We start from the raw sequence: 15524 nt of genomic DNA on the forward strand, positions 1-15524 counted from the left end.
TAGGCAGTAGGGTAGTGTTAGCGAAGACATAACATATATATACATATGTACATAACAGCTGCGCTAGCAAAATACATGCGATTGTGTCATATGCTGTCTCTCGTGTAGTGTGCCATAACAAAAAATAACAAGCCAAAGGGGCAGCAGCAGCGTTGTCGTGCATCCAGTTTCATGTTTAAATGCGTGCGTGAAGGTTGAATATATCGAGAGTGCGAAATACAAAAAGGAGCCCTGGTCCCCCAGCGTAGCAAAACCCCCGAGAAGTGGGTCAAAATTATACGGAAAAACTAAATGAAAACAACAAACGCAGCAAACATGAATTAAAATTGTTGAAACCGCACAGAAGCATACGCACAACCGCGCGCATACATATTTTAAGCACGCACAACGCTGTTCAAATATAAAGAAAAGTATGTTTATAATTTAGAAATTACCCAAAAAAGTGCATGTTTTAATTTCGATTAGCCAGGGCAGGGCGCATTGCATTTCTTTGCGCGCCGCATAAGTGAAAATAAATAGAAGATAAAACACAGACGCGCACACACTCTCGCGCACATAATTGTAAAATGTGCGCGTGCATGTGAAATAATACATACATACATACAAACGCATAAGTATACCCAATACGATAGGCGGCAGACAGACAGAGAGCGAGAGAGAGAGTGAGTAAGCGAGAGTGGACGTGAGCGCCAGTGAGAGAATAGCGGCTGCACGGCGAAACCCCAAAGAGTGAAATTTTTGGAGCACGCGCGAACGCAAACAACAGAATCAGAAAAAAAGACGAAAAACAGTGAGATACATTTGGGCTTATATTATTTTTTGTTTAGCTACATAGATGATGAGCAAGCGCAGCAACAACAAACAACAACAACATAGCAGAGAAGAAGCAACACTCACGCACACACACAATTATACGCACACATACAGCCTCGCATATGTATATGTAGTATGTGTAGAAGGGCAGGCATGATTATTATGTTGTGTTTTTAGTCGAATGTATCTTTTAGTCGGGCAAAGGAATACACGAATGTCGGGAGTCGAAACGTATTACGCATGAGATCTCACGGTCTTACATACCCATCAAAGAATCTCGCATGAAGAAAATATTAAAAAAAAAAAAAAAAAAGAAACTCCATAAGACGTAAATCAATAAATTTTTTGCGCAAAATATAAGTACAAGTACATCATATATTTATGTGTGTGTGTGTGTGTGTGTGAAAAGAATAAGTAAAAAACAAAAACAAAACTAAACGGTAAAGTTTAAAATCAGCAGTAAAACAAAAACACAACGATACTTTCAGCGGCTTGCATGAAGCAGCTAAAAAAGGTGTGTAGCGAAAATACAAAAATAAGAAAACAAAAGTTAACGGAAAAACAAAAACAATGATGGGACTTAAAGCGCAGGGAAACCGTTGTAAAATATTCCTTTGGAAGCAAAGAAGAAATAAAAACAAAGAGTATTGTTTTTTTTTTTATAAATTGAATACTCTCAACGTAAATATTAATTGATTGACTTCAAAATTGAAAATATGATACATTAAGATTTTCTTTTCTTTTTTTTGCCATTTGTATGTATTGCTCACACATACATGTATATCTACCCACCTAGAAACTTGTATAAATACAACCCTCATCCCTTGCCGTTTTTGCGTCTTGCACGTAGTCCACACACTCATATTCATACAGTTTCTATGTATGTGTGTGTGTATACAAATGTAAAAGGAGTTTAACTTCTTGGTTCATGTTGTTGTTGTTTTTTTCTACAACGTTTTTGAGACACGGCGACTGTTTCGATGGAAATGTTCCAAGGGTGACAAGGGTAGTTTCTGCACAGTGTATTTTGTCTACACGGCCCAAAAATCTAGAAGTGCATCATTTTGTAAGGCCTTGCATACATACATATGTACGTATATACACACATACAAGTTTTCATTGCTGCCACTGAGTAGAAGAGAGTGAAGGAGTGAGAAAAAGAGCAGGGCAGAAAGGTAGATAGAGCGAGAGAGTGAGAGAAAGAGAGTGGGCTAAGGAGGGTGAGTTAATTGGAGCTGTTTCGGCGCAAAAGATTTTTTTTTGTTTTGATTCCAGACTATTCTATGACTCTTAAGAAATAGATTGATAACTAGGTAAAACTAGACCTCTCATTGGTGAACAAATATTCCACAACTAGTGTAATACTGTTAATGCGATTAAATGTAAAATGTTTATTATTATATTTATTTTATTATCTATTTAATTTTGAGTGAATTGAACTAGTTCTATTTAGCTCATTGGCTCTTCAGTTCTAAAGCTTTGTCATTATTTGTTACCTATTGTATTAACTCATATATGGCCAGCATCCACTGTTGCTCTGGCTCACTGGCTTATTAGTTCATTATCATTATCATATAAATATTTGGAGCAAATTCGACTCCTCATTTTGTCAATTGTTTTTAGTCAGCATTCACTGTATCAATTTTATTGTATTCTTCGTTTCTTTCTAGACAGTCTTTACTGTATTAACTTCTTAATTGAATTAACTCTCAAAGGCAAGTTCTAACATAATTATTTCTTCCAGTGTAATCTCCATCTGTCGCTGCGTTTTCTTGTTGTTTCGCTTCTTCCTCTTGTTGTTGCTGAATTTTCTGTTATTGTTGTTGTTGTTGTAAGAGGGGATGAAAGTCAGTCTGTTGTCCGCCCGTCCGTCTGTATTTTGGGCGTTTTGTCGCTCCATCTTGAAGATGGCAACGAGCACAACAACCAGTTTGTTTTATTTTTCTTTACTGGATTCGAAGTTAACACGGAAATCGGGTAGAAATCATGTGTTTAGGGTGTGGGGGCTTTTGGGGGTGGTTTTAGCGTTTATCTAGAAAGTCCTATAAATAGAAAATGTTTTTGGTGCGTAGTTTTTGGCTTTTTATTTGTTTTGTTTTGGAAATGGTTTGTGGGTCACAGAACCCTTCTGCAAGTACAGCCAGAGTCGAAGGGTGTTGCATTTACACTAGCTGACAAGAGAAGTGCAATTTCTTGTTTACTAATGTTTGGGAATTGGGTATCTTGTTTGAAGAACTTTTATAAAACCTTAACTGTACCATTTACATTGCATTCTGGTTTTTCGAATTCGAAGTAAATGTAATATGTTGATATTACATTTATTTTCGATTACGAATTAAAGTTCGAAAATTTGGTTCCTTAGGCATCTATATATAAATTAATTTAGAAAATTTGATGAAAATGTAAAATGCTTTAGTATTACATTCTATTAATTCGAATTCAAGCTCGAACACTTTCTTTCACTGGTTACGGGCTTCTGGTTTAGGCTTATGTCCGCCATTTTGTATACTTAAACGGAATCAGTGTCATAAATTGGGAAAATGCGTGCCAAATTCCAGGATGCCGCCAAGGATATAAACTGGAAAACCATTTCATTTTTCTTCTTCTTGTTTTTGACCTGCTGCCTTAAGACTCTTCCTGAGCCGTGAGCAGTGAGCCTGTGCTTGTTGTGCAGCTGCTCATGCGGGTCGCTTGCATTTTCCTGAGGGATCAAGTAACAATGGCCCAAGCCAAAGACGATTTCCCGCTACCTAAGACGCACACACACATGCAAGCAGCTGCATTCACGCATTGGGTGCTTATGCGTGAGGGAGAGAGAGAGAGAGAGAAAGAGCGAGAGGTAGAGGTAGAACTGAGTCCTGCTCATTTGGACTACTTAATGACAGGACATTGCCTATTCTGAACTTAGTTAGCTGCCTACACGGCGTCTGTGAACTTCGCCTTCGCCTCGCGGTTAATTTTCTAATTTTTGGCGCGTTCCAAACGCAAATCAAACAAACGCTACTCAAATCAAATCAATAAATTAAATAATTAAATAAAGCTGTTGTCACACTAACAACTGTTATATTGACAACTGTTATACCGACAACTGTTATCCGCAACTGTTATACTCAACTGCGTCTCCGTCTGTCTCCATTTAGCTTGAGAGTGTCTCGTTGACTGCCAAGGGCCACGCCTACAACGCTGTTGCCACTTATCGTAACGTGATCTCAATACAGAACAAAATCTTATGATGGAACTCTTGTCAAACAATACGGTTCCACAACAAATGGTCAACAGTAATGCGCCAAGCGCGGTCGGCGCCGTCGGAGGCGGCAGTGGCTCTGGCGCTCCCAATGCCGGCGTCGGCGTTAACGGCGGCAGCGGTAGCGGCAGCGGCAGCATCAGCAGCAACGCCAGCAACTCATCGGAACGACTGCTCGCCGGCATACTGGAATCATTTCCCGCCTGGGATCTCAATGTGGGACTCATGCCCAATGTGGGCGCAGCCAATGGGTAAGTGAACCACAGCGAAATGAACCAGTTCCACTAAACTTCTTCAAATTCATTAAGCAAATTCCAACTCTCAAGAATTTTAACTGTAAGCTGCTTAAAGTTAAAGCTTTAGTTCAAAAGTTCAAGTTGTCTAGTTCATTTGAATAAAAGACTCTTATCGCAGTTCGATAAATGAGTGTTGTCTATCGAATCTTGAATTTGAATAGGAAGTTGAATGTGAATTGGAACTTTATTAATTCTAAAGTTTGCGATTAATCGAATCTTTCTCCATCCTTAGTTCGCCGCCTCGCACGGATTTCTTTATCAATAACTTCTTGGGCGGCCTGGACACACATGGGGATCATTTTGGAATCGGACCGATCGGAAGCGGCGCCTCGCGTCACTCGAAAATGTCCCCGGAGTCGTCGAACAACTCGAGCATCAGCTGTGGCTGGTGCGAGGTGAGCGCCTCGATCCGTTGCTTGGAGTGCAACGAATTCATGTGCAACGACTGCTTGCGCGAGCATCGCAATAGTCCATTGTCCTCGAATCACTCGATCGTCTCGCTGCCGACGCCGATTGGCGCCTCCCCAACTGGCGGCAGCTCGTCGAATGTCCAAACGCCATCGAGCAGCAACTACATATGTGATATACACAATGAGATGCTGCGCTACGTCTGCGACTACTGTCGCAAGTTGGTTTGCCAATTTTGCACGCTGCACGAGCACAAGGAGCACAGCTATGCCTCGATACAGAACTTCATGATCGGGTCCAAGGAGAAGCTGGAAGGCGCCATCGAGAGCAGTCAGGTGGGCACGCGCTGCATCAAGAGCAGCATCGATAAGGCGCTCGCTTTCATACGCCTCATCGAGCGCAATTGCAGCGAGCTGAGCGACAACATCCGCAAAGCATTCCGACAGTTCATCATCGCCATCGAAGATCGCGAGCGATTCCTCTTGGACTTCGTGGAGAAGCTGCGCCAGCGTCGTCTGGCCATACTGCATGACCAGATGGCGGGCCTGAAGTCAGCTCTGGCTGGTCTTTCGGAGACATCGGACATGCTCAGCAAGGTGGCCGAAAATGCGTGTAGCATGGACCAAATCGAGTTGGCCATGAAGCTGACCAATGGCCAGCGACAGATGGAGCAATTCGCGGGCATCTACAAGGACTTGCAGCCCAAGCAGGAGGTGTTTGCCTTTGCGCCGCCCGACTACAGTCTGCTGCAGGACATACGCACACAGGGCGGCGTTATCCTAGTGGACGACAAGAACATGCCCATTGTCTCGAGCAGCAATGGCATCGTGGCAAACGCCGCACCAGCTGCGGCTCCAACTGCGGCCAACATTGATATGGCCTTTGGCCTGACCAGCTTGGCCAGCAATGGAGCCCTGAACGTGGCCTCGACCACTGTGCGTCGTCCCTTGCTCCGCGACAACAGCTTCCGCATACCCTCGCCGATCATGCAGCCGGCTAGAGTGGGCAGCTCCTGTGGCATGTCCAGCGCCGCTTTGGACTGGGAATTGAACGGATTGCGCAGCTCGCCGGGTCTGCACTTCAGTGCACCGCGCACCACGCAGGCCATACCGGGCTGCATGGATCTGGTGAAGGTGCGCAATTCGAACGCGCTCTCACTCTCGTTTGCCACCGAGGGCCATGAGGACGGCCAAGTGAGTCGTCCGTGGGGCCTGTGTGTGGATAAGATGGGGCATGTGCTCGTCTCGGACAGACGCAACAATCGTGTTCAGGTTTTCAATCCGGATGGCTCGCTCAAGTTCAAGTTCGGACGCAAAGGTGTTGGCAACGGTGAATTCGATTTGCCTGCCGGCATCTGCGTCGATGTGGACAATCGCATCATCGTCGTCGACAAGGATAATCATCGTGTGCAAATCTTCACAGCCAGCGGCGTCTTCTTGCTCAAGTTCGGCAGCTATGGCAAAGAGTATGGACAGTTCCAATATCCATGGGATGTGGCTGTGAACTCGAGACGCCAAATTGTGGTCACCGACTCCAGGAATCATCGCATACAGCAGTTCGATTCCGAGGGACGCTTCATACGGCAAATAGTGTTCGATAATCACGGGCAGACGAAGGGCATTGCCTCGCCGCGAGGCGTTTGTTACACGCCCACGGGCAACATAATCGTGTCCGACTTTGATAATCATTGTCTATATCTAATCGATCCGGATATTAATGATGTAAGAACTGAGATGAACTTTTCCTGAACTCAACTATATGTATATGTTTTTCTCTTTCTCTTTAGATTTTGTCTGTGAAAGGACATGAGGGCTCTGGCTTTCATGAGTTCAATCGCCCCTCGGGTCTTTGCTGCGACGACGAGGGTCGTATTATAGTCGCCGATTCCAAGAATCAACGCATACTCGTCTTCAATCAAAATCTAGACTTTATGTGGGATGTAAGTCAGGAGTCTAATACATACTCTCCCTCCCTACCCTCTGTCTCCCCTTCTCTTTGGATATATAACTAATGTAATCTCTTTCTCTTTTACCTAGATTGAAGTGCGTCCTTCTATCAATCCCTTAATGCCACCCACATTGGATGAAAAGGATCGCACCTGCGATGTGGCTTTAATGCCAGACGGACGCATAGTCTTTCTCATCGAGCTATCGCCAGACTCCAAGGAAGGGTCTAACCCTTACAAGCGGTTTGTGCACGTATTCTAAAACCTAGTTTATCAAAAACAAAGCAAAACTCTTCAAACGATAAACTATAAAAATTACTAACAAAAAAACTTGACTTTAACGACACAGACGACGTTAGTTTTTTTTTTCTGTTTTTTAGACCATTTACAAATCCAAAAAAAAAAAAAAAAAAAAACATGCAAAAAACTAAAATATTGAAACACAAAAGAAATGGCATTAAAATTAGTAAAAATTTTTTTAGCTTAAGTGCTACAACGATTACCTCGATAAAGCTTAAGAGTTATTAAAAGAAATTTGGTAATTTACAATATATAAATAAAATACATATATATTTAGCGAATATACCAGATAAACAAAACAAAAAATTCAAGCAAAATACCAACAAAAGAAGAAATTAGAAAGAGAGAATGTGCATAAAGTAGATTTTTTTAGGCTAGCGAGAAACTAGAACAAACAGAGCGCGAGGGATGGAGAGTAAAAACGAAGAGAAGACGGAAGGAAAAAAAGAGCAAGGAAAAAGAAAGAGAGAAGAGTAATGGAAGAAGAAGTAGGAGAGGGAGAGTTCTAGCAAATGCAAAGATTAGCATTACAGAAATGCAGAATAAAACACCACACAAAGAGAAGAGAAAGAGAGAGAGATTAGCTCTCTATATGCAAGTCAAGAACACAAAAAGTTGTAGATGAATAAAACTATAATTAACTGTTAGTTAGGCTGAGTTGCTGAAACATCTATCTAACTAACTATCTAACTTAGTTAAAAAGCAAGAGACACAAGGAGGAATAAATACAGAGCGCGCGCGCGACAGAGAGAGAGAGAGAGAGATATGATCGAATATGTCCTTTGTTAAGTTCTCTCTATATAGATGCATAGTTTTTTGTTTCCTGACGAGTTACTCAATAATTAGTTGTTTTTTTTTTTTTTTAACAAACTTTTTGTTTAGTTCTATTTGAATTGATTTTAATTGTGTCTCGGAATATATATCATATATATATTCTGTATTTTACAGATATTTGTTTATATTACAAATAATTTTCTTATAATTGAGACTGAGTAAAAGTGAGAAAGAAAGTATGAAAAAAGAAACTTTTGTAAAAGGTATAAAAAATCGATAACGATAATATGATAGCGATATATATGTGTATATGTAAATATATACATATATATTTATATATATGTATAGAGGAGATATAATTGTAAACCCGCTGACTTTATTTGGTTGAACTCTTAAACGAAGACTGATTAAAAACAAAAACGGCAATTGTAAAGCCAATTGAAACACCTTTTAAGGTGAGGCCAAAAAACAAACAAAAACTATAACTAAAACTAAAACTAAAACTATGACAACAAACAAATATAATTGCAATGACATTTGATAAACGTAACGTAACTTAAAACATAGTTTAACATGAAGATGATATATATACATATACATATATGCGATATACGATATACTATATATTCATATATGTGTGTATATACATATGTATATGTAGGGAAACTCAGCATCATGAAATACAGTCATACATCCAAGATAATTCATTAACCCTTTATAAATAATTCCTCAAATAACTCACAAATGGTTAACAAAATGATTCATTTCAAATTTGTCCAAATGTATTTAAAAATGCATAGACTCATTTAAAAATTTTGAAAATTTTCAAAGAAATATCTCCAACAAAAGTATATATTTTATAAAAAATATATATTTTGAAATGATACAATCCGAAAATATTAAAAAAAAATGCATATAATTCATTTAAAATTCATAAAAATAACTGATGTTTAATTTTATAATTCATATAATAATTTATAAAATCATTCATTCAAAACTGTCTAAAACTGAAAAGTTTATTTTAAATAATTGAAAACTTTCACAAAGTTGTTTATAAATATTTATAAAATAAAATATATTTATAAAATAATTCACAATTCGATAAAATTTGTAAAAATGTTTAACATATTTGATATAAAATTCCTTCAAAATTCCAAAAACAAATTCTTAACCAATTTCAATCATAAAATCCATCAACTAATTCATAAAACAAATTTCATATAAAATGCATAATAAAATATGGGCTTAGCTTAAACCGAGTTTAACTGATACACACACATACACACATAGATACACACATCTACATACGAATCACTAAATATATGTTTTACATTATAATTATGCTCATTATAATTATCATTGTCATTATTATTATTATTATTGTCATTATTATTATTAGTATAATTTTTGACTTGAATGTGTTCATTAGCATTTAGTAGCAGAAACTTAAAAACTAAATAACTTAAAAATAAAAAAAATGAATATCGAAAATCTAGCCAGGACATAGTTAAAAGAAGAAGAAACATGGGAACGAAGAGGAGTTTGAAACAGAGCAATATGCGCGTATTGAATACATATTTTAGGTGACATGTTCCTCGAATGAATTATGAAGGTAAATACAAAAGATAATTAATTACGAAATCACACTATACGACATATATATATAAAAAGAAAAAGAAAAAAATAAAAACATAATTACAAATACAAAAAAAAAATATTACATATATAGTAGCCGAATTATGGAAAGAGTATTAAACTGATTGCCATTGCATTAGACTATGTTTTCATAGATATATAACTATTCTTAATTATTTCATTATTTTTTGCCTCGATTTTTGCATTTTTTTGTGTTTTTCAAACGAGTTTTTTGTGCTTAAATATGAAAAACAAAAAACAAAAAAACTCCTTCCACATTTAAAGCAACTCGCATAAAATGCGCAAAACTGACGAAAAAAAAACAAAAAACAAAACAAAGTAAACATTTAAATATATGAAAACTAAAAAATAAAATATATATATACAATATATATGTATCGCTTAGAGAAAAGTTTATGTACTTAGTCTTAAAACAAAAACAAAACAACAACAACCATTTGTATGTAAAAAGATTCCTGATTTAAAAAAAAAAACAATGCCATCAACATTTATTTTACATCAACTCAAGACCCAAACACAGACACCCACACGCACACGCACACCACCTTAAGGCGCCGTTCATTTATAATTTTGAATTGTGATTTTATTTGTGCTGGTTTTGAAACATAAACTCACATATTTATATATATCTATATATCATATATAAGACATATGAGAAATGCCATATTTTACTAAAAGCAAAGAAAACAAATTTCTTGATTGTGTGAGATTTACTTAAAAATAAAAACATAAATAAGCAAATACTAAAATCATTTCAAATGAGCGACGTTTTCTAAAAGCCACAGTTCTGAAATTGTGTAAAAAAAAGCAAAGAGACAAACAAAGAAAGAAACTTTTGAAGAAGTTTCGCAAGTACTACCGAATGCCATAATTCAAAATAAAAAGCATTTATATATATACATATATATGATTAATAACATAAAGTAAAACTGAATACTGAACAATTTGCCAAAGGCTTAAGAATCAAAAAACAAAACAAAACAAAAGAAAAAACAAAAAGTTATCTAAGAGAAAATCAACGTAGCATCAAGCAAACATTTAAAAATAGTTAATTAAAAAACATTTACATACCAAAAACAAATATTTTCACTGCATATACATATATACATATATATATTATATAGAACCGATATTTCCCATACGCTCATTTAACGAACTACAAAAGCAAAATGAAAGAACGAATCCAAAAACTTAAATCAGGTATTCACAGATTTTTTGTCAAACATACAATATGTACTATATACACACACACACATACACTCATACAAACACACATACATACATAGATATATACATATACATATATAGTATTTAGATGTAAGCGTAAAACTAAACTGAACTTAAGGCCAGATCCAATAGCTCTAAATGTGCAGATCTAACCTATTTGTAAAAGAAAAACATCAATTTGGAATTCTTATATCAAAATACAATTTTGAATAAATTTTTTATACATGTATATTGAGGATGAATTCGGACTTAAACTGAAGAGATTACAGAAACCCAACTACGTGAAACATAGATGAAAGCTAGCATATTTCCCTTTTCTATTTTTGTTTGTTAATGCATCCACACATACATAGACATACATACATACATCATAAATCATACATACATCATACATACATCACATCATCAATAGACAGACATTCATTACATCGATGCATTCATCTCTATAGAGAGCCTCTATCGTTCATAAATACATCAGCATCAGCTAAACATTAGAACACTATCGAAACATCGATGTAGGCGTACATTCTGAATACATTACTCATCAATTCATGACTACATACACACACACATCCACTACACATGTATACATCTATACATACATTCATGCATACATACATACATCTATACATCTTTACATATTGTAATAATTATGGAGCAATTGAGTACAAAACGAGTACAAATTTAATTTTTAAGCATGATTTAAAAAACAAGAAAAAAAAAATTAAGGAAAAACTTAAAAAAAAAAAAAACAATTAAAAGAAAATTAACAAAAAATCATAATTATATATATTATATATATATATATAGCCAGCTACTGGTTTCGCAAAAAAAATAAAAATAAATAAATCGTAGATATAATGAATGCTACATATAGAGTTACAACTAGCTGCATATATGTATGTATGTATGTGTGTATGTGCATGCATACATACATACATACATATATGTATAAATATACATAGTGTATTTAAATAGTCGAACTGTCTGCAAATGCTTGCTACATCACTTACATACAGCATATGTACATCATATAAATATGTATAAACTAAAAACTACATACATAACGAATTACAAATACTCTACATACATATATTTAAATATAAATAAAAAATGAATGAAATTTACCAAATGGAAAAACCAAAATAAGAAAAGAAAATTCTCCTCTCTCGATATGATTTCCTTGCTACATACACACTCACACACAAACATATTATATAGACATACATACATATACATAAATATATATATATTATGTATATATATTCATCAGTTCTACATAGCAGCACGATGTATTAGATACAGAAAAGAGTATTACATAACATACATATACATATTACATATATATATATATATGCATACATTCATACATACATACATACATGCATAAGTCAAGTAACAAATAACGAGTTGCAGTTAAAAAATTGTAATTGTAATTGTGTAATAATGTGTGAAAAGCAACAAAAAACAAAAAACAAAACAAAAACAAAACAAAAAAAAATACTACAATTGTAATTTTTCTATATATTCATGTATATATATGTATATATATACATATATATGTTGTATATATACATATATATAGGTGCGGAACAAGAATAAGAGTATATTTTATACGATAAACAAATTTTATAACATATTTAAATAATAAATTATACACTAATAAAAATAATAAAAAAAGAAATATGTGTTTTTTATGATAGCATTTATATTTATAAAGCCTTATTTAGATTTAATACCTAATAGTATATAATAATATAGATATCATAATAGATAGATAGTTTAGATAGATAATATAGATATGATAATGCAACATGGAATCTATTTTTTGATGCGCCTCAGTGTATGCTACGAAATTTAATCTAGTGTGAGGGTTTCAGCAATTGGGAAGGGATTATAGAGAATATCAATTGCTGGTTAACTGAAGGAAATTTTCTTATCTATACACTCATACTCCCGAGATCTTGAGTCTCACACTCCTAAACAGAAAGACTTTAGAGTATAAGAAGAGTTTGGGAATTGGAGTGTGACTGCTAAGGGATATAAGAGTCGCAAACTTCTATATTCCAGCACTCGTATACTCCTAAATTATACATATATAATACCTTATACTCAAATACTTGTATAGACTTTTATACATTTATACTCTAATAGTACCTAAATCTTAGTCTTAACAGTTGCAGTAAAGTCAACCAGAGAGAGATGTGTGCAAATAGCTACATAAATATTTTTAAATAGGGTATAAGGCCTTAGGTATTCCATTTATAAGAGCATTTTGTTGCCTCCATTTGGTCAGGTTTATTTGTTTTTTTGTTTTTTTTTTTTTACTCTCGCACATTGATGCAATTGGCATCGCGTGACTCTTAGGCCAACTGAACATAGTTGAAATGACTCTATATATACATAAACATACATGTACATATATATATATCTGTATATATTATTCAATTTACAGTCGTAAACAAAGTCCGGTCAACACTTGACAGAGATATAATAAAATCATTATAGTGTGATTTGATGTAGATAAACTACTTCAGACGCCTCGCAGTTGGACGTCAAGATTTTCATGGTCAGGGTTGATGCTGCTTCAGGTAAGAAAATAACAAATAAAAAGCAAAAAGAAAACTAAATGAATTCAAATGTTTTTCTATAACCAGTTGTCCCGCTCAGCTCAGCTGTGGCTCAACAGTAAACAGAATCTCGATCTTTGACTCGTTTTCTACTGAGGAGGAATGAATAGGAGGCGGTGGAGTAGGAAGAGGAGGAGGAGGAGGAGGAACAGAGCTCAATTAGCAGCAACCTTTGCTAATGGGCGGGTGTATGTGACATAATAGATACCCTATAATAGTAGATATTCCAGGGAAGCTTGATGTATATCCATATATCGTCTGGGGGGGCCTAGGACTTCATTAGTGACATTTAAGGGTTTGAAACTGTTTAGAAATGAAAATATTTTCCCACATATTTTACTCCCAGGCTATTCAGACTTTGTTTAAAACTTGTTTTCAGTAGCTGAAGCAAAGAGGAGAGAGAATAATATAATAGGGTATCTGAACTTTGAATAGTTTTTACTGATTTTTTTCTAATCATAAAAAATTCATAATGCGCAAAGTTTGTTAAAACGGAAACAACAAAAGCGCGCGAGACGGTTCATCAATCAAGCACATTTGAGTTTGTTTTGTTTGAAGAATATATTATATATATAGATGTATGTATGTAAGCATTTCTTGAATATTTTCCAAAAATCAAGTTTTTGGTTTCAAAATCAGCTGGTATACCAATTATAGTAAATGGAGTGAAATAATGCCGCGAAACAATGTTGTTTGACCAATCGAGTGCTCTAAGAAATAAACAAGTAAAAGTGAAAAGTCTCATTGGGATTGACTTAGAGATACCCTATAAGACATATGTCTAGTAATATATTACCTACGAGAAATGATATATACAATTGGGTAACTTTAGCCTCATAGTTGTCGAGCTATGCGAAAGCAAACAAATGTGAAAATCAATATTTATTTATATTATGGAGTGGATGGAGGTATTGAATGCGAATAGTAGACGTATACATCATAGAGTACAAAGGGAATCTATATGTAGAATTACAAATTTATAGGTTTTGTAGTATTCTAATCCACACAGTTCTAATAGCCTAGTGTGAGGCAGGAAGTAAAAAGTAAGAGAGGGATGGAACTGGACATAATATGGTGGACGAATAAATAGAGAGGGACACAAATAGGCAAATAGACATATGGAGGGATAGATGGACGTATAGACAAATAGATGGATGAATGCAAATGAATAATAAATCGAATCAGATTAGACACAGGTCTTGCATACCTCTGCGGAAAGTCAATATACCCTGGGTATACCTAAAATGATTGAAAGGTGACCAAAAGCCAAAGCGACAGCTCCGCCTCTCCAGCTAAATGGAAGGCTCAGACGTGTTTTGAACGTTGGAGCGACTGAAGCTGTACTAAAACTGTAATTCAATACTGATAGGAGTAAAGTGCGTATATATCGTATATTATATCGCATACATCGTATTCATATCGCTGGCAGTCCAGGTACATTTTGATAGACAGTTTTGAGTCTTGAGCTTCAGTTTCAGTTTCAGCTCGAATTAGCCAAAAGATTCGTAATTCGAAATTTCGTCAGAGCTGGACAAGAGGCGACAAGTTGTGCATACGAAATCGATGAAGCGGAGGCGAATTTCTGCTCGCAATTAAAGCAAAACCCGTAATCCAGCGGACAGCGCGAAATACTGAATAGCAGGCGATGTGCTTGGAGCCAGCCGCTCGCAGCTCCGAGCTCCGAGCTCCGAGCTCAGTGCACAATTGGCGATTGGCCACATTAGCCGGTGCGACGCAACGCGACGCGATGCGATAAGTGTTTCATAAAGGGTCTATAAATAAAACATATACCCGTATACGCAAATCAAAATAAACATAACAACAACTCGAGTGCCAGATTACTGTAAGAGTTGCCGCTGATGTTCTTTGGGTGAAATGTTTAGAATGAAGCGAAAGAGTTGAACAATTATTTTGAAATTCTTATTTTTATATTGAAATACTGTTTGTTCCTTATATGTCAAACAAACATCAAAGTGCTCTGCGGTGTGTGTCTAAGCTCGAAATATTCTATGATTATCAATGACGTGAAGTGCATGAGTGGAAGTATAAGACATTTGTGGATGTGAGAGATATGCTCAATAAAACTAAAGTTCATTATCGAGTTATAGATATTGTATTGATTTTAAAACCAAAGCATCGTGTGTTATAATCTGAAGCTTTTGTCATCCAATGATTTAATACTGCTACACTGTTGCACTATCATAAGTCAATCGGGTCTTATACACTTGACG

At 35.7% G+C, this 15524-nt stretch overlaps 1 protein-coding gene across 3 annotated transcripts; it reads left to right on the forward strand.

Moving 5' to 3' along the window:
- Nucleotides 1–169: 169 nt before the first annotated feature.
- wech (tripartite motif containing 71 protein wech) lies at nt 170–10513 on the forward strand. 3 transcript variants are annotated; one of them, XM_089261374.1, is made up of 6 exons: nt 172–410; nt 991–1327; nt 3954–4308; nt 4586–6482; nt 6548–6700; nt 6798–10513. In XM_089261374.1, the coding sequence occupies exons 3-6, from the start codon at nt 4043–4045 to the stop codon at nt 6966–6968; spliced, it is 2487 nt and encodes an 828-aa protein (XP_089117500.1). In that variant the 5' UTR covers nt 172–410; nt 991–1327; nt 3954–4042; the 3' UTR covers nt 6969–10513. The 3 variants fall into 3 exon arrangements, with proteins under 3 accessions (XP_017959593.1, XP_089117500.1, XP_089117501.1); XM_089261375.1 differs by having other exon boundaries at nt 1008–1327; XM_018104104.3 differs by lacking the exon at nt 991–1327 and having other exon boundaries at nt 170–410.
- The last annotated feature ends 5011 nt before the right edge of the window (nt 10514–15524 follow it).

The sequence above is a fragment of the Drosophila navojoa genome, chromosome 5 (genome assembly GCF_054131105.1).
Source record: "Drosophila navojoa isolate 15081-1374.11 chromosome 5, UAZ_NAV_1.0, whole genome shotgun sequence".
Classification (NCBI taxonomy): domain Eukaryota; kingdom Metazoa; phylum Arthropoda; class Insecta; order Diptera; family Drosophilidae; genus Drosophila; species Drosophila navojoa.